Consider the following 20,233-nt stretch of genomic DNA (forward strand, 5'->3'; position numbering starts at 1 on the left):
TCTATCATTAAAGGGTTCAACCACAAATACAACCGCAGAGCTGTCCATGTTGCAATATCCATTAACCACACATAAGGTGAGTCGAGTTTGCATTGATATTGATGGGGGGGGGGGGGGGGGGGGGGGGGGGGGGGGCGAAATGGATCATCCAGCCCACAACAAAAAGACCGCCCCAATGTTGGCCCGATAAATGCTAACGCCGACCGGTCGAATCCTCGGTCCGGCCCAGAATCAGCCCGACCTCGGATTCCGCCAAAAGCTCTATCGACCTCCAATGTTTGCCGACTCGTCCCGGCCGAGCTCGGGGCTACCAATTTTAGTAGTACGCTCCGACTCTCGAGCTCGGGGCGCTCCACCGAGCGCACCTCAGAGCCCGGGGAGCCGAACCATCCTCAGCACCCGTCTAGCCGACCTCGCCAAATGTATGATACGGCCTTTCAACGGGTTCGGCCTCGGCAACAACCGCACCCATATGTGCTCCCACGTCCTCTTACGTAGCCGTACATTGCAACGCCACTGCGCCACGCTTCGATAGCTGGCCCTCGACAGTTAAAGAACATCGTCATGACTACTTCGACCATACCGTGCTACGACTGTCAACACAATACCGTTCTCGAGAACGGACAACACCACACGTCACGGGCCAGCCTTAGCTGCGCGCCATTCGACTCAGAGCCACCCTCCTCTCATGATGAGGGCGGACAATGCCTCTGTCCCTTGGGCCTCTTCATCGGGACTACAAATAGCCCGGTCTGGTAACTTCTAAGAGACTTTTTTTGGCTGGACCAAATATACCCCACTCTAACTTGATCGTCGGAGAGCTCTCACGGGAAACACCGGTGAGGCTTTGTGCAGGTCCATCACCGCCGCTACCGCGTAGGACGTGGCCCACGTCTTCTTCCTCCAACCACCGGCGGCTTTCTCGACTCCTCCGGCATGGTCACCCTCGGGCCAAATTTGAACCACAACAGATATCATTTAGCATTCGTTTGGTTCACGAAATTTTTTTTACTCACCATAATATTTTAGATAGAAAATACAAAAATTAAGTACACCTAAAATACTTAGAATTTGCATCAAAATATAAGTACTAGCGGGAACAAAATATGCCAATGATTTTTTCAAAAAAAAAAAAAGACCAGAGCAGACGCTTGCGTAACAAAAGATAGTGTTGAACAAATCTGTCTAAAACTAATTATACTAAAACAAATCCTTTGTGATAATCATGAGTCAGATTCGTTCTGAGCAAATCTGTCTGCACGTGCACTCCTATTCAAATGCATAAGATAAGATCTAACTACTGTACGTATTCATATCCATTAAATAATTCTACCAAAATATCTGATTGTGCCACCTAAGTGTCACGTTAGGATAACTCGAAAGGAACTCAATAAATTAAGAAACAAGAACTCAAAATTTGCTAGCATACGCCCAAGTGAAGGAGAGGAGCAACAACTTCCATCTCACAGGGCATGTGACATCTTAAAATTATATCAACAACGATACCGACTATGTTAGATAGAATAACACAGGTTCGAAAGATGCTAATGAAGATCAGAGGGAAGAATTATAGTCAAGTGAGAGGTATTTATTTTATTAAGGTTATAATGTTATGGTGTGTGCGCACAAATTCTTTAGCCACGAGGCATGTGAAGATTGGTGCATTTTAGTACTTGTTCCACTTCACCTAAACCAGCCTCAAAATATCAATTTGGCAGTTCTACAAATGCCGCGGCTTCAACGATCCAGTGAACCATACAGCTAAATTGGGTCCCACTGACCAATAAGTGGGAGAACAATCAAAAAAAAAAAAAAAACAATGACCAGCATTCATGCAATTAAGTGGGTGGAGCTTCATCAATCAAAAAACAATGACCAGCATTCATGCACTTAAAAGTTCAGCTCTCTGTAGACCGAACAAGTCTATAAAATTTAAATGAAACTTCATATTGGAAGAACATTATTATACCTGAGCCAAGTACCTGTTGCTTTGCAAAGGGAAATAGAACTTTGAAATTAGTTCAGTTGCTTCTTGCTAAAAGAGCTAGGGTCGTAGTCATAAGCCTCACCAGCCTTTGCAAACCTACCTTTCATCTGCTCGGACCTTGCGTGAAGCATACCTAATTTGTTTCCCAAACCTAAAAATTACATCATCCAAAACCGGTTAGAATATTAAAAACTGTTTCTGATGATCATAACCGAATAGATTATTATGTCTGCAACTTGAGGAGCAAATGCTGCCAGTCACATATGCAAAACACACACAAGAGTCTTCATGAAAATGTCTTTAGGTAATGCTCCGTGTAATAGATGTAATAAGGGGGTGACTTAAAGAGCCATGAAGAAATGTGATTCAAAGTTATCTGATATATCTTTTTTTTTTCTGCCTCTACAGAAGCTGTAGAGATGAGAATCGAGCAGTATTCAGATGACCAGACTTCTGCATGAGATTCTTTCGGAAGTTGTTTGCAGAAAGGATAACTTTAATTTTCGAGTTGCTTTCTTACTTTCTTTTGTTCTTCAGCATTTGTTGAACTCGTACGGAGTTCCTTCTCTTGGCTGAGGAGAAACGCAGCCAATTTTAATAAGTCTGTCTGTGAGTAATAGAAAACCTGTGCTTAATAAATGCTTCTATTCTTCGAATGATTTTAATAAAATGCATATGAGTTCTTTAACAGTGTTATCTATTCTTTTGTGAGTGCTAATTTTGAGTTCTTTAATTTGTTGCTTACTGGATGTCATCTGATGCATTCCTCTCATGAGGAGAAAAGTTTCTTTTGGCAAAGAACTTGATAATCGTTTGCTTATTATTTGTCTTCACCTTTCCGTATATAATGCCGATTTAAGGCTTGCCATCTTGTGTGATAAATGTGACTTGAGTGGTTCTTGGTCATAAGCATGTTTGGATCAGCACAAGATGGTACGTACTTCTATAAAAGGAGAAATATAACAAGAGGAATGGTTTTCTTTTGCAAGAAAAGAAAACGGTGTATCAGGCAGGACCGCCGAATGATAGTCATCGACAAATTACGTCATGCACGCTGCCTAGAACGGACTGTATGCGGAGTCTCATCCATGCAGTTCATCAAATAAACTCAACAGTCTCAAGTAGAGAAGCCCTTCACATAGAGCAGCCGCTAAGATCGATGTACCTACGAGAGATTTCATATATGGAACCGAAAGTAGGTATATAGATTGAATAACATTATTGCATGTATTTATTCCCTTACATATATAGCCAGTTTGAATTGGTTGCTATAGTTGCATGCATGAAATAACACGGATGGGTGATTAACAAATAGGAACCTCGTATAGTTACGTACATATATGAGAAAATATCAAGTATTATATGATAAAAATGTATGAAACTGGGAGCCAATTAAACGATCAACTATGCGTAGTCGCACATCCCGTATTTGCAGACACCACCTTTCTTGCACTTGTTGTTGCATGCCCCGCAGTTCTTGGGGTCGTTCATCACGTTGACGCATCGGCCACTGCAGCATGTATGTCCGTAGCTGCAACACTTGCCGCAGTGCCCGCAGTTCTTGGGGTCGTTCATCACGTTGACGCATCGGCCTCTGCAGCATGTCTGCCCGTATCTGCAACACTTGCCGCACCGCCCGCAGTTGAGCCTGTCCCAGTCCACGTTCACACATTTCTTCCTGCAGCAATCTGGTCCAGGGCTTCCGGGGGCACGGCATATCCTGGGATGTTTATCGCAAGTCATGGGGGCTCCCGGATTGTATTGGCCGGCGTGCAAACGGCTCATGATCCCCCTTACCGACGGAGAACCATCATCGGAAGAGAGGGGTTCATCGAAAGATGATGCAGTGGTTAAGCGTTCCTCCTCTTCATTAGGAGTTGCTGCCGAGGCAAGAGTGGCGGCCACGGCCATGGCTAATGCCATAATGAATAAAAACCTAGCCATCATTTTCTATTGGAAGAACAACCTGAAGGAGTTGCAAGTGCCGATTAAGGAGGAGAGAGGAATATTGGCGATGGGAAGAGTCAGAAGAGGGTGATGGGTATTTATAGCGTGGGGTTTAGATGGAGGGAGAGTTGATCTGAGATTTTAAACGGTGGCTGCTTGCTTTTTCAGCATTTTTCAGTTCGTTCAAGTAACAGGGAGGTTAGGTCTGCCAACAGGCCGGAATTAATGGTGTCTAAAATGTCTACTTCGCCAATAATGCATGAGCGAAACATGTATAACAATCGGAAAGGTACGTAAGATGAATTTTGTCTATCAGTTCAGTGGATTTCTCCAGCAAATACAGATGGAATTGTCGCAACCTTGTTATGGTGGATGGCTGCCGGCATTAGGTGTTTTCATTGAAGGATGGGTACGAGAGACTCTGTTAATTTAATGCAGCTTGCATGGCCGCTTATTTTGTCTTTTTTTTCTTTCTTTCTTTTCCCTTTTTTTCCTTCAGTTTGGCTGAAAAGGACGCGACGTCGACCATACAGGCGACGTACAGATTCGAACTAAAGCGAGGCATATCATGCATGCACCCGGTGGCATGAACCCTAAAATGGTGCCCCTAAAGATCAGACATGATCCGAAATAAATAAATATTCAATAACTCGATAATTAATGGCCAAATAGTTTAACTAAATAATACCACCGTATTCAAAAAATCAAACCGATTCAGTTATAAAATATTTAGCATCAAAAAAATAGACCAACTAATTAAAAATTTCAATACTGAAACTCTACACCGACACATCAGAGACTAAGCATCCTGCAACTCTAAAGCAAAAAAGAAATAGATGGCATGGGTTTTACAACCCAGTAAAAATTCTCATACACCCAATTCGATCGACGGCCAACAACCGGCAAGGGTAGACAACAAAATAGAGAAAGAAAAAGCCGAAACAAAGCATCCTTCTCGCGGCTAAATCCAACAAGCAGCCGGTACAAAATCAAATCAGACCATTGATGATGGCTTTAGAACTAGAAGAAGGTTGTGGAAGAGTATTGGAGATCCATACTTGATTCTGGCGAGATATCGATCGATGTTGGCTTGGTGAAAAGTTTCAATGAAAAAATAGAGCAAATTGACGCTTATTACCGGCAATTGAGTAAAATTTTGTGAGCTCGAGGCTTAGAGATACGAGAATAGCTGAATTTATAGATCAAGTTCTAGTATTTCATCAGAGTCTAACGCACCCTCGAACTCCTCTTTCTTATCGGAACCAGGGAAGAAAGATGACTTCCATTGGAAGTCTTCTTGCCCCGTCCCATGTGCCATGCATGCGGTCAGTCTAACGGCTAGCCTAGCTCAATCTATGCCGATCGAGGCCCAAATAAAAATGGGTTCTCACACGAGAAGCTAACAATAAGCGAAGTTGTGTCTGCTGCATAAAAGTAACTTTCTTTCCAGAAGATTGTTTTTTAAACACCACAATTTTTGAGCTTCATATGTGGGGTATAATCTATTTAATTCATGAAAATCAATGAACGTTGGAATCGATATCATATACAAACATGCCGTGTATTATATTTGTTCAAGGAGTTAACATGTGCTCTGCATGCTTGTTTATTAGTTTCGCCCTTCTGATTATCAGAGCACATGCATGCACGCAGCATATATTTTGGGAAAAAAAATTTCAAAAAAAGAAGAAGAAAAACAGCAAGAATGAAAACAAGTGCAGACAGATGAGGCAAACAATTTCAATATAGAAATCCATGAAGTGCCAGTTGATCATGGGACTTGTGAGAGGTTCTAGGTTCAAGTGTTCAACCAGCTAGTCTCACTCCCACAATATATATTTCACAAAGAAAAATATTTAAATGAAATAAAATATAATGAAAAATTTCAATTTGTTGAGAATATTTGCTAAAATAGATAGGTAGGAAGAGCTAATGTTCCTACTTATTTTTCGCATCGGAATGCGACATATGGATCCACGATGTGCATGGCACAACCAATAACTTATTATGTTGAATAATTAGGCATCAAAATGTATAATATCGGACTCAAACTCAATGATCCAATATTAACGCAATCCATATTGCATAGCTAGGAAAGTGGGAAGCTGGTGAAAAGTGGGACGCGTGAGAGAGAATAGACGAAGCGGGGAGAAATAGACGAAGTAAACATTGGCATCGATATCATATACAAACATGCCGTGTATTATATTTGTCGAAGGAGTTAACATGTGCTTTGCATGCTTGTTTATTAGTCTTGCCCTTCTGATTATCAGAGCATATGCATGCACGCGGCATATATTTTGAAAAAAAAACCAAAAAAAATAGAAGAAAAACAGCAAGAATGAAAACAAGTGCAGATAGATGAGAAAAATAATTTTAATATAGAAATCCATGAAGTGCCAGCTGATCATGGGACTTGTGAGAGGTTCTGGGTTCAACCAGCTAGTCTCACTCCTACAATATATATTTCACAAAGAAAAATATTTAAATAAAATAAAATATAATGAAAAATTTCAATTTGTTGAGAATATTTGTTAAAATAGATAGGTATGAAGAGCTAATGTTCCGACATATTTTCGCATCGGAATGCGACATATGGAACCATGATGTGCATGGCACAACCAATAACTTATAATGTTGAATAATTAGGGCATCAAAATGTATAATATCGGACTCAAACTCAATTATCTAAAATTAATTCAATCCATATTGCATAGATGGGAAAGTGGGAGGCTGGTGAAAAGTGGGACGCGTGAGAGAGAATAGACAAGCGGTGAGAAATGTGAGAATCGGAGTACTGGGATTTCTGCAAAAGAGCTCGACTTTGAGTATGGTCTTGTTCTTAACTGCTTGAGAGAGTGCATATATCCCCTTTGTCATCTCTTGTTAAACCTCCACAAGCCTTCCCATGCTCGCTAATTGGCTTCTGAATTCGTACCTTTTAATAGCCGGTCTAGAAGCCCTAATGTTGGAAGGCACGTGACTGCATTCCTAAATTCTATCTCTGCTTCCACTAGCCGGCCATGGCTATCCTTTAGTTAGTGCTGGACCGCTTCACCACTTCACTCTAGCCTCACTCTTCCCTTGTCAGATGACACAGCGTGTGAGGATGCTTTTGAGGCAAAGGACTCTTCTCTCGAGAAGGAAATGCTTTTGAGGCAAAGGACTCTTCTCTCGAGAAGGAAAAGGACGTAGTGGTGCAATTCCTAACCCATGTCGGCAGGCACCTAAGTCCAAATCCCCTTGATATGTGGGACCCACACGTGGTGTACATGTGGGTGTTGCCTAAATTTGTTCAGAAAGGAAAGCCAAAATCAGCTGGCGGAACGATAGATTGTAGAAGAACGGCTGATCCATTAATTCCTGATCAAAAAGTCAAAACGCGAACGGTCTAAGACAACGAAGAAAGAGCGACATGTATATAATAGTGGGCTTCCACCGGAATGGTGCCGCATATTTGACTCCCTTTTACGTATTCAAAGCATTGACATACCGGATGAAGGTAGGATTAACGAACTCGCTAGGTAACGACGGAGGAAGCTGCCGTAAATTTCCGATCCTGTTATATATCCAGAATATATTCATTAAATTGATTCAGAATAAATTGATCATGAGTTCAGATTCTCCATTATTTGCATTCTTGCCTTCGAGAGGTCTAGCTGTCAAACGTCGACTATCTATATATTTTGGAGTAGTTGGTGATGGAGCATGATTAGAATAGTATATATGGGATATATGTATCATCGACCTTACTCACTCATCGCTGCATGCGGTATAGACAACAACTACCCCTCTCGATTCTTAGTCAGGTGCATCAATCAAAATTTGGAGGGTGATTGGTAGGTTACTATCTTCGTGCATATTTGAGCCTACTATTTCGATCTCACCACTCTGGCATGTACCTAAAATCTAATTGACAGCACCTGCCATCCCTAGAATCCCTGATATCTTTCACAGCAGCATATTTTTTCACTCTACATTCCAACAAATATAGTAGGAATAGCAGAACATGATTTCTTTTGCATATCAACATCAAGTCACCAAATTTGCATGGTATTATGAGGATGGACAATCTATGCGCCTAACATTATTTTCCCGCATTTATTTTTCAACCTTAAAGCACAAAAATTGTAATAGAACCAAGTAACAGAAAGAAGCCAAAATGTTAGGACAATATTGCAAGGCCATCGACTTTTTAACCGGCTCAAGCCGTGCATTGGCCAAATCACGGTTCGCATGGAAACGAAGACTTGATACAAGAAATCAAGAAAACTGGAACCACGAGCGGAAGGTCCAATGCCCATCCAAGTATGCGTGCTAATTCCCCATGCGGACACCTAATTTTATTGGCCGTGGACCATTATAAGTTTGTACTTAAGGTTACGACCCACCCATCCATCAATAAAAAGAATCCCTAGCAGTAGACTGGATAACCCTGGATGTGCCTCTTGAAGAAAGGCTCCACGACATTCCACAAGGAGGCCTAACTTCGTTATTACTTGAATGAAACGAATTCCTCATGAAGTACTAAAATAATGCAACCATGGCGTTGAATTCCATGCCAACCTTTTGGTCCGGCTCTTACTACTTCATTCAAATCCTCCCTTATAAAAGCCCACCATGCATCCTCCCCTCCCAGATCTCATCCCAAACCTCCTCTTCTCATTTCTCCTCTCAAGTCCAGTAGCACAGAGCCACAGACCCTCCTCTCCTTCTTCCCCTCCTATTGCTGCCTGTATATCTTCATCTACCGTTAGGAATGATGGCAAGGTTCTTCTTCATTATGGCATTAGCCATGGCTTTCGCCACCTCTCTCGCCTTTGCAACCACAAGTATAAATGAAGAGCAACCAACCATGGCACCATCTTCCGACGAAGTCTTTTCAGAAGATGAATCATCTCCGGTTACAGGAACGAGCCGTTTCCTCGCCCAGTATAAACCCAGAGCCACCATGACATGCGATAGGTTCCCCAGGATTTGCCGTGCTAAGGGAAGCTCCGGCCCAGACTGCTGCAAGAAGAAGTGTGTGAACGTGATGAAGGACAACCTCAACTGCGGGCAATGTGGGTTAAGGTGCCGATATGGGACGACATGCTGCAGCGGCAGATGCGTCAACGTGATGTTCGATCCCCAGAACTGTGGGGGCTGCAAGAACAGGTGTAAGAAGGGAAGCTTCTGCTCACATGGGATGTGCAACTATGCTTGATTAGAAGTTTCTTTTCCGGTTATTTTCAATTGATATAGCTAGGATTAATTCATATTTGTCATGGGAGAATTTCTTTTTTTCTTTATTTATTTTTTCTTTCAAAGTCTGTTGGAGAATAAGTGTTCAAATTTGTCGAGTAAAAAAATAATAATAGCTAATGCCATTTGAGTACATTTGACTAGCTCGTATACCTTTGACTCGAAGGAATTGATAAACTTATTGTCGCTTTGAGATTACTCCACAACATTCCAAAAAAAAATTTCAAATTGAAACCCAGTAACCATGCTCTTGTAATGTTGTATCTTTGTTCTCGTATCATATCAGGCTAAACAAAACTAGCTGCATATTTCACCAAAATTGGTGGGATTAAATGATCTTTGGAATACCAGCCCTTGGATAACAAGATAAGTTGTTTGTTTGATATGTTGATTAGAAAGTTCACAAACCTCTGAATTCTAGTTTACGTGTGTTTTAACGTACGGATAAATTACATGTGGTTTAAATAATTGACTTACAAGAAGGTCAACAATATTTTGGTGAGTAGGCATAACTTTGCTAGCTATGCTTTTAAGACATCATAGTATTTAGATAATTAGATGTATCATGCTTTTTAGTTGATTTAAGAGGAAGGGGTTAATCTTTCTAGGGCATGATCGACACATTGATGGCAGGTTCAATAATGCATGCATGATGGGGGCCACTTGTATTGTTTTTGCATATTTTTTGCATGCGAAATTTGAAAGAGTGGGAAAGAGAGAATCCTACTTTGAAGATCCAAGTCTTAATTTTACCGATCAAATCTACAAAATAAGCCATTTAAATTGACAATCAATACCGGTTATCATGATCTACGAAAATAAAAAATTTCAAAATTAAATCAAACATTTGAGAGTCTATTACTTACTAGTGGATTATCCACATCATTTCCTATGATTCACAAATTTTGAAACATGTATAGATTTAAACTCAGCTAGCATATTGCAACAACGCAGAAGGTTAGTCGAAAGATATTACTTAGTTTTCTTGGCCTTATATAAGTATCCAAGATCTATCCAGTGCATAGCTGATGTGGGATGAAACACATGCTTGCACAGATCCTCACATGCTCCTCTTGTTTAAACCCTGGCGTCTTCTCTAGGCTAAGGGTTCAAATCCATTCAAATCTAATTATAAGTACCACGATCGGCTCGTGGTCGGCCTCAATGGGTCTATGCAGCAACATCTTCTAATTTACGCAGGTCATGCGTTGAGTTCACTTTGAACAAATCTAGCTGTACATGCACTCCTGTTCAAATACATAAAATATGCCCCTACTAGCATATGCATCATAAAATTCATATCCAATTAAACAACTCTACCAAAAATATCTGATTAAACAAGAACGGATTGTGTCATCTAGGTGGCGCATTAGAAGAACTAAAGAGGAACTTAACAAATTAAGATACATATACTCATAATTTCCTAGCACACCCCCAAGTGAAGGATGGGGGCAACAACTTCCATCCCACAATTATTCAATGCGACATCTTAAAATTATATCAGCACCGATACCGACTACGTTAGATGGAACAACGACACAAGTTTGAAAGATGCTAATGAAGATCAGATGGAAGAATTATAGTCAAGTGGAGGTATTTATTTTATTAAGGTAATGTTATGGTGTGTGCACACAAATATTTTAGCCAAGAGGCAGGTGAGGATCGGTGCATTTTAGCACTTGTTCCACTTTACCTAAACCACCCTCCAAATAGCAATGATATCAGCCGATAAGCCTCGAGAAAGGATGGTGTTCATACCCCCAGAACACAAATATCAATTTGGCAGATCCACGAATGCATACGGGTTCAACACTTGTATCACCGTCCATATCCATGGTTGCAGAACCTCTCACAAGTCCCATGATCAGCTGGGATTTCTATATTGAAATTGTTTGCCTCATCTGTCTGCACTTGTTTTCATTCTTGCTGTTTTTCTTCTTTTTTTTTGAATTTTTTTTTTCAAAATACATGCCGCATGCATGCATGTGTCTGATAATCAGAAGGGCGAGACTAATAAACAAGCATGCAGAGCACATGTTAACTCCTTCGACAAATATAATACACGGCATGTTTGTATATGATATCGATTCCAATGTTCACTGATTTTCATGAATTAAATAGATTATACCCCACATATATATATGAAGCTTAAAAATTGTGGTGTTTAGAAAACAATCTTTTGGAAAGCAAGTTACTTTTATGCAAAGGATGCAACCTCGCTCATTATTAGCTTCTCGTGTGAGAACCCATTTTTATTTGGGCCTCGATCGGCATGGATTGAGCTAGGCTAGCCGTTAGATTGACCGCATGCATGGAAGATGGGACGGGGCAAGAAGACTTCCAATGGAAACCATCTTTCTTCCCTAGTTCCGGCAAGAAAGAAGAGTTTGAGTGCGCACTAGACTCTGATGAAATACTATAACTTGATCTATAAATTCAGCTATTCTCATATCTCTAAGCCTCGAGCTCACAAAATTTTACTCAATTGCCGGTAATAAGCGTCAATTTGCTCTATTTTTTCATTGAAACTTTTCGCCAAGCCTAACATCGATCAATATCTCGCCAGAATCAAGTATGAATCTCCAATACTCTTCCACAACCTTCTTCTAGTTCTAAAGCCATCATCAATGGTCTGATTTGATTTTGTACCGGCTACTTGTTGGATTTAGCTGCGAGAAGGATGCTTTGCTTCGGCTTTTTCTTTTTCTATTTTGTTATCTATCCTTGCCGGTTGTTGGCCGTCGATCGAATTGGGTGTATGAGAATTTTTACTGGGTTGTAAAACCCATGCCATCTATTTTTTTTTCCTTTAGAGTTGCAGGATGCTTAGTCTCAGATGTGTCGGTGTGGAGTTTCAGCGTTGGAAATTTTAATTAGTTGGTCTATTTTTTTTTTTGATGCTAAACGAATAATTGAATATTTTATAACTGAATCGGTTTGATTATTTGAATACGGTGGTATTATTTAGTTAAACTATTTGGCCATTAATTATCGAGTTATTGAATATTTATTTATTTCGGATCATGTCTAATCTTTAGGGGCACCCTTTTAGGGTTCATGCCATCGGGTGCATGCATGATATGCCTCCTTTAGTTCGAATCTGTACGTTGCCTGTATGGCCGACGTCGCGTCCTTTTCAACCAAACTGAAGGAAAAAAAGGGAAAAGAAAGAAAGAAAAAAAGACAAAATAAGCGGCCATGCAAGCTGCAACAGAGTCTCTCGTACCCATCCTTCCATGAAAAGACCTAATGCCGGCAGCCATCCACCATAACAAGGTTGCGACAATTCCATCTGTATTTGCTGGAGAAATCCACTGAACTGATAGACAAATTCATCTTACGTACCTTTTCGATTGTTATACATGTTTCGCTCATGCATTATTGGCGAAGTAGACATTTTAGACACCATTCCGGCCTGTTGGCAGACCTAACCTCCCTGTTGCTTGAACGAACTGAAAAATGCTGAAAAAGCAAGCAGCCACCGTCTAAAATCTCAGATCAACTCTCCCTCCATCTAAACCCCACGCTATAAATACCCATCACCCTCTTCTGACTCTTCCCATCACCAATATTCCTCTCTCCTCCTTAATCGGCACTTGCAACTCCTTCAGGTTGGTCTTCCAATACAATTAATGATGGCTAGGTTTTTGTTCATTATGGCATTAGCCATGGCCGTGGCCGCCACTCTTGCCTCGGCAGCAACTCCTAATGAAGAGGAGGAACGCTTAACCACTGCATCATCTTTCGATGAACCCCTCTCTTCCGATGATGGTTCTCCGTCGGCAAGGGGGATCATGAGCCGTTTGCACGCCGGCCAATACAATCCGGGAGCCCCCATGACTTGCGATAAACATCCCAGGATATGCCGTGCCCCCGGAAGCCCTGGCCCGGATTGCTGCAGGAAGAAATGTGTGAACGTGGACTGGGACAGGCTCAACTGCGGGCGGTGCGGCAAGTGTTGCAGATACGGGCAGACATGCTGCAGAGGCCGATGCGTCAACGTGATGAACGACCCCAAGAACTGCGGGCACTGCGGCAAGTGTTGCAGCTACGGACATACATGCTGCAGTGGCCGATGCGTCAACGTGATGAACGACCCCAAGAACTGCGGGGCATGCAACAACAAGTGCAAGAAAGGTGGTGTCTGCAAATACGGGATGTGCGACTACGCATAGTTGATCGTTTAATTGGCTCCCAGTTTCATACATTTTTATCATATAATACTTGATATTTTCTCATATATGTACGTAACTATACGAGGTTCCTATTTGTTAATCACCCATCCGTGTTATTTCATGCATGCAGCTATAGCAACCAGACTATAAGGGAATAAATACATGCAATAATGTTATTCAATATATATACCTACTTTCGGTTCCATATATGAAATCTCTCGTAGGTACATCGATCTTAGCGGCTGCTCTATGTGAAGGGCTTCTCTACTTTGGACTGTTGAGTTTATTTGATGAACTGCATGGATGAGACTCCGCATACAGTCCGTTCTACCAGCGTGCATGACGTAATTTGTCGATGGCTGATACACCGTTTTCTTTTCTTGCAAAAGAAAACCATTCCTCTTGTTATATTTCTCCTTTTATAGAAGTACGTACCATCTTGTGCTGATCCAAACATGCTTATGACCAAGAACCACTCAAGTCACATTTACCACACAAGATGGCAAGCCTTAAATCGGCATTATATACGGAAAGGTGAAGACAAATAATAAGCAAACGATTATCAAGTTCTTTGCCAAAAGAAACTTTTCTCCTCATGAGAGGAATGCATCAGATGACATCCAGTAAGCAACAAATTAAAGAACTCAAAATTAGCACTCACAAAAGAATAGATAACACTGTTAAAGAACTCATATGCACTTTATTAAAATCATTCGAAGAATAGAAGCATTTATTAAGCACAGGTTTTCCATTACTCACAGACAGACTTATTAAAATTGGCTGCGTTTCTCCTCAGCCAAGAGAAGGAACTCCGTACGAGTTCAACAAATGCTGAAGAACAAAAGAAAGTAAGAAAGCAACTCGAAAATTAAAGTTATCCTTTCTGCAAGCAACTGCCGAAAGAATCTCATGCAGAAGTCTGGTCATCTGAATACTGCTCGATTCTCATCTCTACAGCTTCTGTAGAGGCAGAAAAAAAAAATGATATATCAGATCACTTTGAATCCTATTAAGTGGGAGGAGCTTCATCAATCAAAAAACAATGACCAGCATTTATGCAATTGAAGTTCAGCTCTCTGTAGACCGAACAAGCCTATAAAATTTAAATGAAACTTCATATTGGAAGAACATTATTATACCTGAGCCAAGTACCTGTTGCTTTGCAAAGGGAAATAGAACTTTGAAATTAGTTCAATTGCTTCTTGCCAAAACAGGGTCGTAGTCACAAGCCTCACCAGCCTTTACAAACCTACCTTTCACACGCTTTCTAGTATCTGCTCGGACCTTGCGTGAAGCATACCTAATTTGTTTCCCAAACCTAAAAATTACATCATCCAAGACCTGTTAGAATATTAAAAACTGTTTCTGATTATCATAACATGGAATAGATTATTATGTCTGCAACTTGAGGAACAAATGCTGCCAGTCACATATGCAAAACACACACAAGAGTCTTCATGAAAATATCTTTAGGTAATGCTCCGTATAATAGATGTAATAAGGGGGTGACTAAAGAGCCATGCAGAAATGTGAAACAATGCCATGCTATTTGCACTCATGAAATGTTGAAAAAATGATATAACATCATTCCAGATAATTCAACAAAATGAAGCTCAAACAATTTGGGCCATTTCACGGTATCTAGATATATTGGAAGGATGGGAAATAGTGTCCTAGTTCTTGCCTTTCAAGGAGATGAAACTATTAGAACCCTAAACCCTAAAACAAAGCCAAAAGTAAATCATTAAATCAGTAGCATCACCAACCCATTTGATAATAGTGAAGGCCAAAACTCCAGTTCAAGGGTAGAAGAGAAGAGCAAGGGTCCCTTAACGTGCATCGTGCAAGACAACTACATTGTGAATGGAGCAAGATGCCCTAACATATTGGCTCACCGCATGTGTTGCATAAACAATGTAAAGCTAGGAGAAAATGCAACTGCATAAAAAAGACAAAGCCAACCAAAATAAAGGGCACTAGAAAGATAAGGTGGCATGCTTATATAAAAGACTGAATTCATGCGGAGAAGCCAAGAAGCCGACATGACCATCAGGTCTAATATGATGGGGCAACAAGACAGCATTTAGAAAGAGATGGGGCAGGCAGCTGAGGTGATGCATTAGTAGGAACATATATGAATGGAAACTTCTCATACCAAACATTCAGATTCTGCTGTAGTACAAGTCCCACAAAATTCACGAACAACAAAAAGCTAATAATTGATTGTGCTAACCAAATGGATCCCAAAAGCTTCAGTTAATAAAGAATGGGTCAACAGTGTATAGCAAGCTTGACACCCCCTCGACCATGATAACTGGAATGAGTCAAGAAAATAATTCAACTAATTAAATAAATAATTCGCATAGAGAGGGATTTGAAGTTATGACCTCCAAGAACCTGCGCTCTAACCAACAGCATGCCCATCAACAGGAGAAACTGCGTTGATATTTGCAAAGGAATGCTTCACAAAAGGATTAAGAGTGAAGAAGTTGAAGACGAGAGCAGAGATAGCTCTAGTGGGATGAAGTATTCAATAAAGATGAAAAATGATAAGAAAATCTTGCATAAAAATCCTCTGATGTTTCTGCAGTTGTCCAAAATTGATGTGAACTTATTCACACTACCTTGAAACTTAAGCGATGGATAGAAAATGCAACAACTTAATAACAAGAACCAAAGCCTCTGTATAAAAAATGGGCCATGGCTCTATCAAGCAGTACGTGAGTACAGTTTATGGTATACCATTATTAAAATACAAGAATATGTAAAACAGTATTTCTAGCACCAACAGTGTCTCACCCAATTATCTAGTGAAGGTAAGCAACAGACTTTGTAGAGATGACTTTGATAAACTAACTGTAGCATTTCATGAAAAGTTTCAAATCATTCAACTTGAACATGGTTAACAATTATATTCCTACATTCTATCAAAACAAAATAAAGGCAAATCTGGATTTGACATATGTTCGCAAAATAGACTTCTATGTGATTCTTTACCAAATTAGTTATGTGGTGTCCATTCATTTTACCCTGCCAACATGTATGCATTTAACAAGTACAAAAATTCCTAATCCGTTTCCTTCACATTGACTATCAAAACCCCATGAAAAAGGACGTAAAGTAACAATGACATTTCAAATATAGCCATTAATTCTATTACGTATCTGTACATTCAACCCTCTGAATGTACCTTGTTAGTCCAAAGGCAGTTGAAATTTCTTAGGAACAGTTATATGTTAACACTATATACTATTGTTACTTGCTTACTATATACTAGCCAGAAAATGGCAAAGTATTTGTTAAGCATCATATGATTAGTTGTCATATTCATGCTATATATGGTATGTCCGTATCCAATTGCATTACAATTTCTAGAACATTGTTCCTAGCCTCCTGTAACAGAAATCAACGTTAACATGAAACTCCTACTAATATTATTGAAGAAGAGGTTACTTGAATAATTAGTTAGAGTAGATGGAAAGTTCGGAGCCAAAGAAAGGGAAACTTATCATTAAAACTATAAATGGCATACTAAGAGTCACAAAGAGATTAGTTAATCAACTAACACAAAGTAAAACCACATACAGTCGGCTTTTCTTTTTCTCATTATATCTCATTTTTGCTTCATTCCTTGCGTGTGGACGACCAGTTTCAAGATTTGAATTCCATGGTGATTCACCTGTGAGAAACATTGGTGACACTCCACAGTCTTGGTAATCAGCAGCGCTACTTTCACCAGTTAGGTTCGACAGTGAAAGAGATATATTTGGACAGACATTTCCAGAAGGGAAATATAGACTGTCATTTATGTTGCCATGAAGATTCAATAATAGTTGATCTGGATTGCTGTTCAGTGCCTGCAGAGCACCAGCTGGCCCAACTATCTGCGAAGACTGAAGTGTCATGCAGTCATGTTGTACTGAGGAAGATACCTGTAAGATCCTCAAAGCGTCAAACACTGAAAACAGATCAGAAACTACTACTTTATAAATTACCAGGTACTCTTTATTATTCTATGACTACTAGCAAATTCTATAACCCAAGACGACAAAGCCTAGCATACAAGATTTGAAAGGGCATTTATTGACCATAGGAAAAAGGACCTAAGCTCTGTCATTTTAGAGCTGATTCATTACACACGATGTGAATTAACATCATTTTTCTTTTATGCAAGGTCAATGATTCAAAAGTAGTTACAGGAAGAAAATTTAGGCTATACTTCTGATCATTTGACCTGCATTCAAAAGAACAAGCATGTAAGAGTAATTCAATATTTAAGAATGAGTATTTCATACACCGCTGAAGTTAATCAGTTTGGTCCATTTCAAAAATGAGAATGCCAGATTGACTTGCTGTCATATTCTGACAAGTCCTTCAAAATTAGAAAAAAAAATATCGAAGAAAACTGAATTATGGACATAGAGAATGAAATATTTTTAAACCATAAATACCCACAAGCTGACACAAACAATGAAAGTAGTTCTAAAATAGAAAACTGATGAATGCACATGCTCATTTTCCTTTGTTAGATCTGGCACACCATCTAAACTTTTTAACAAGCATGAAATCTTAATCAGCAAAGATTGATCAAAACGTCCAGGTAAAGATACAGATGTCTAGAAGATTGAGGTTAATGAATTGATTTTGTTTAAATACTCTCCACTAATTAAAATCAGTAAGAATGCAAGATTTATGCATTAGATATCATAAGCAGGGCTCCTCTGTCTCTGTACCAGAAACAAGAAAGCCAGATCTGTTGGTTATTTTAGATGCTATAAAAATGTTGTAAATGGCTAATGATAAAATCAAGACATAAAATACCCATTTCTAGGTGTGAAGTGCAGATACTTTGGGGTAAACCAAAGAGTCTGAGTAGCATGGGCACAAAGTTACTAGGCAATTCATAAATGTACCTGAAAATATACTAGCATGATACTGAATTATTGCAATTTCCATATTATAGTTGGCTGCAATCATGTGCAAGCAAACTTTGAGGGAAACAAGCACATCTTCACCATTATATTCATACCCTCTCTTGGACAAACTAGTGATATATCTTTTCTTCTTCATTTACTATAGTTCTTTGAGGCAGGCTATTTTGTTGGAATGGCAGATGAAACCTAGTGTCTCGGTCTACAATAGATTATGCTCCAGCTATCAAATAGTACATGCACGAATCTGAATTAACCAGCATCTTTGACATAAATAAGACATTATACTAGTTCTTTGGTCAATGAGTGATTTTCCTCATGAGGTATTTGAGCAGCAAGGAAAGTATAAGTGAAGCACGACACTACTGGTATGAATTAAGGAAAGTAGAAGATATAAACCAAAAGACCAACTAAAATCGATGATTAAAGCTGGACCCAAGCTAACCTTTACAGCAAGGTCAATGTGACCATTTGAATCTGCAACTGAAGAGTTCTTCTCTGTTAAAAATCCATTTGATCCTGCCTCTTGAAATGGGTATCTAGGAAGATTCTGCGGACAGCCAAACATCTCATTATTGTCATTGGTGAAGCCACCATCCCCAGTTCCAAAGCCTTCACAAAGCTCATCCTCATCACATATCCCAAGATCTCTGAAAGGAGGACAACCAAGCTGCACACCAAAGTATATGGAAGCTCTAGTAGAATTAACTTCAATTAAGATTAACCGCAGCATTTTGCTTCACTAATCATTTTCTATAGTCCATAATGTAGATTAACAGGTTTAGGCACATTGAATAATTGTGAAAGTTTAAAAACACATTACTATATTTCTACAAAAAAAGAAATAAAAAACACATTACTATACCATCTATATTCCATTAATGCAGCGGGGCTTCTTTTTGGTCACCTCAACTGAGTGGCAACTGACTAACAGACAAGATGGGTATATTTAAAAAGATCACCTTGGGAACGTTGGATTCCTTATGAAAGAGGCCCTGTTGCTCCCCGCCGCACGGCATCATGGAGCCGATCTCCGGCACCATAGAAGAAGCCATCCAGGGGTCGAACTTAGCGCAGGGCTTCAGACCACCCAACGTCCCGGCCATAGACAACCCAACCGAGCTCGCGTCCTCCCCGGGCTCCCAGCAGGTGCTCGCGCTGTTCTCGTCGATGGCGACCATCCCGGGCCCGCCGGCCTGAGCCTTTGGCGGCGGGAGGTCCAGCACGGAGGACCACATCCGGGAGAGCTCGGGCAGAGAGGGGCATCCGGAGTAGCAGTTCACGGGGTGGCGCCAGTGGCGGTGGCCGGGGCCCGGGCAGTCGGGGCCACCCCAGTCGCAGTCCTGGCAGAGGGATAGGCGGTCGTCGAGGCAGCGGACGACAGCGGGCTGGGAGACGCAGCGGTCGCAGATGAGGGCGCGGAGGTGGCGGCGGGAGAGGGCGTTAGCGGAGTGGACGAAGCCGTCGCAGGGAAGGCAGAGGCGGGCGGCGTCGGACTTACAATAGACGAGGGCCCGCTGGGCCCCACAGAACTCGCACAGCGGCTCCATGGTGGGGGACTAACAGCCGTTCGACGGAATGCCGGGCGCCCGAGAACATGGGAGCGAGGGTGACGTGCGAGGTTTTCCAGGGGAGAGTATGGGAGGGCTCATGCGGGGTTGGTGGAGGAGGGGGAGAGCAGGGAGGGAGCCATTGTACTTTGGGGAAGGAGATGGAAGGCGGGGGTGGGGTTGCGGTCTTTGGGCGCCAGCGCTGGGTGGCGGCATCGCGGGCGACTGCGGGGAGAGCGGGCGCGTGGACGAATTCGCCCGGATAATTATGTTGGGCGCCCTTTTCACGCGCTCCCGAGGAACCCGCGCGCTGGCGATCTGTTCCAGAGAGCGGGAGCAAACGAATATCTCCAAGAGAGCTGCCGGTCCCTTTTTTTTTATTATTTTTTTTTTGGTAAA

The 20,233-nt window shown here is 41.0% G+C and overlaps 4 protein-coding genes across 8 annotated transcripts; 2 read left to right on the forward strand and 2 right to left on the reverse strand.

Annotated features, from left to right (window-relative positions):
- Positions 1–3,391: 3,391 nt before the first annotated feature.
- On the reverse strand, positions 3,392–3,898 carry LOC103701826 (protein STIG1-like). The gene has a single exon (XM_039130586.1). The coding sequence runs from the start codon at positions 3,896–3,898 to the stop codon at positions 3,392–3,394; it is 507 nt and encodes a 168-aa protein (XP_038986514.1).
- A 4,798-nt stretch (positions 3,899–8,696) lies between these two features.
- LOC103701833 (stigma-specific STIG1-like protein 1) lies at positions 8,697–9,140 on the forward strand. The gene has a single exon (XM_008784032.1). The coding sequence runs from the start codon at positions 8,697–8,699 to the stop codon at positions 9,138–9,140; it is 444 nt and encodes a 147-aa protein (XP_008782254.1).
- Positions 9,141–12,846: 3,706 nt separating this feature from the next.
- Positions 12,847–13,353, forward strand: LOC120112010 (protein STIG1-like). The gene has a single exon (XM_039130587.1). It carries the CDS (start codon positions 12,847–12,849, stop codon positions 13,351–13,353), a length of 507 nt encoding a protein of 168 aa, XP_038986515.1.
- A 678-nt stretch (positions 13,354–14,031) lies between these two features.
- On the reverse strand, positions 14,032–20,188 carry LOC103701817 (putative zinc finger protein CONSTANS-LIKE 11). 5 transcript variants are annotated; one of them, XM_039130188.1, is made up of 6 exons: positions 19,247–20,188; positions 18,730–18,954; positions 16,939–17,285; positions 14,607–14,671; positions 14,493–14,505; positions 14,032–14,313 (listed from the first exon to the last, which is right to left on the reverse strand). In XM_039130188.1, exons 1-6 carry the CDS (start codon positions 19,832–19,834, stop codon positions 14,277–14,279), a joined length of 1,275 nt encoding a protein of 424 aa, XP_038986116.1. In that variant the 5' UTR covers positions 19,835–20,188; the 3' UTR covers positions 14,032–14,276. The 5 variants fall into 5 exon arrangements, 3 of the variants coding, with proteins under 3 accessions (XP_038986116.1, XP_038986117.1, XP_038986115.1); XM_039130189.1 differs by having other exon boundaries at positions 17,033–17,285; positions 19,247–20,186; XR_005513376.1 differs by lacking the exon at positions 14,493–14,505 and having other exon boundaries at positions 14,506–14,671; positions 17,033–17,285; positions 19,247–20,184.
- Between the last annotated feature and the right edge of the window lie 45 nt (positions 20,189–20,233).

The sequence above is a fragment of the Phoenix dactylifera genome, chromosome 9 (genome assembly GCF_009389715.1).
Source record: "Phoenix dactylifera cultivar Barhee BC4 chromosome 9, palm_55x_up_171113_PBpolish2nd_filt_p, whole genome shotgun sequence".
NCBI classification, from domain to species: domain Eukaryota; kingdom Viridiplantae; phylum Streptophyta; class Magnoliopsida; order Arecales; family Arecaceae; genus Phoenix; species Phoenix dactylifera.

Excerpts from the sequence above, each read along its gene's own strand:
- LOC103701826 (XM_039130586.1), bottom strand. The coding sequence starts at position 3,898 with ATGGCCGTGGCCGCCACTCTTGCCTCGGCAGCAACTCCTAATGAAGAG.
- LOC103701833 (XM_008784032.1), top strand. The coding sequence starts at position 8,697 with ATGGCAAGGTTCTTCTTCATTATGGCATTAGCCATGGCTTTCGCCACC.
- LOC120112010 (XM_039130587.1), top strand. The coding sequence starts at position 12,847 with ATGGCCGTGGCCGCCACTCTTGCCTCGGCAGCAACTCCTAATGAAGAG.
- LOC103701817 (XM_039130187.1), bottom strand. The coding sequence starts at position 19,834 with ATGGAGCCGCTGTGCGAGTTCTGTGGGGCCCAGCGGGCCCTCGTCTAT. Across the intron at positions 17,286-18,729 it reads ACATTGACCTTGCTGTAAAG|GTATCTTCCTCAGTACAACA; the intron begins GTTAGCTTGGGT and ends AGGATCTTACAG. Across the intron at positions 14,672-16,938 it reads GAGAAAAAGAAAAGCCGACT|GTTTGGGAAACAAATTAGGT; the intron begins GTATGTGGTTTT and ends TGTAATTTTTAG.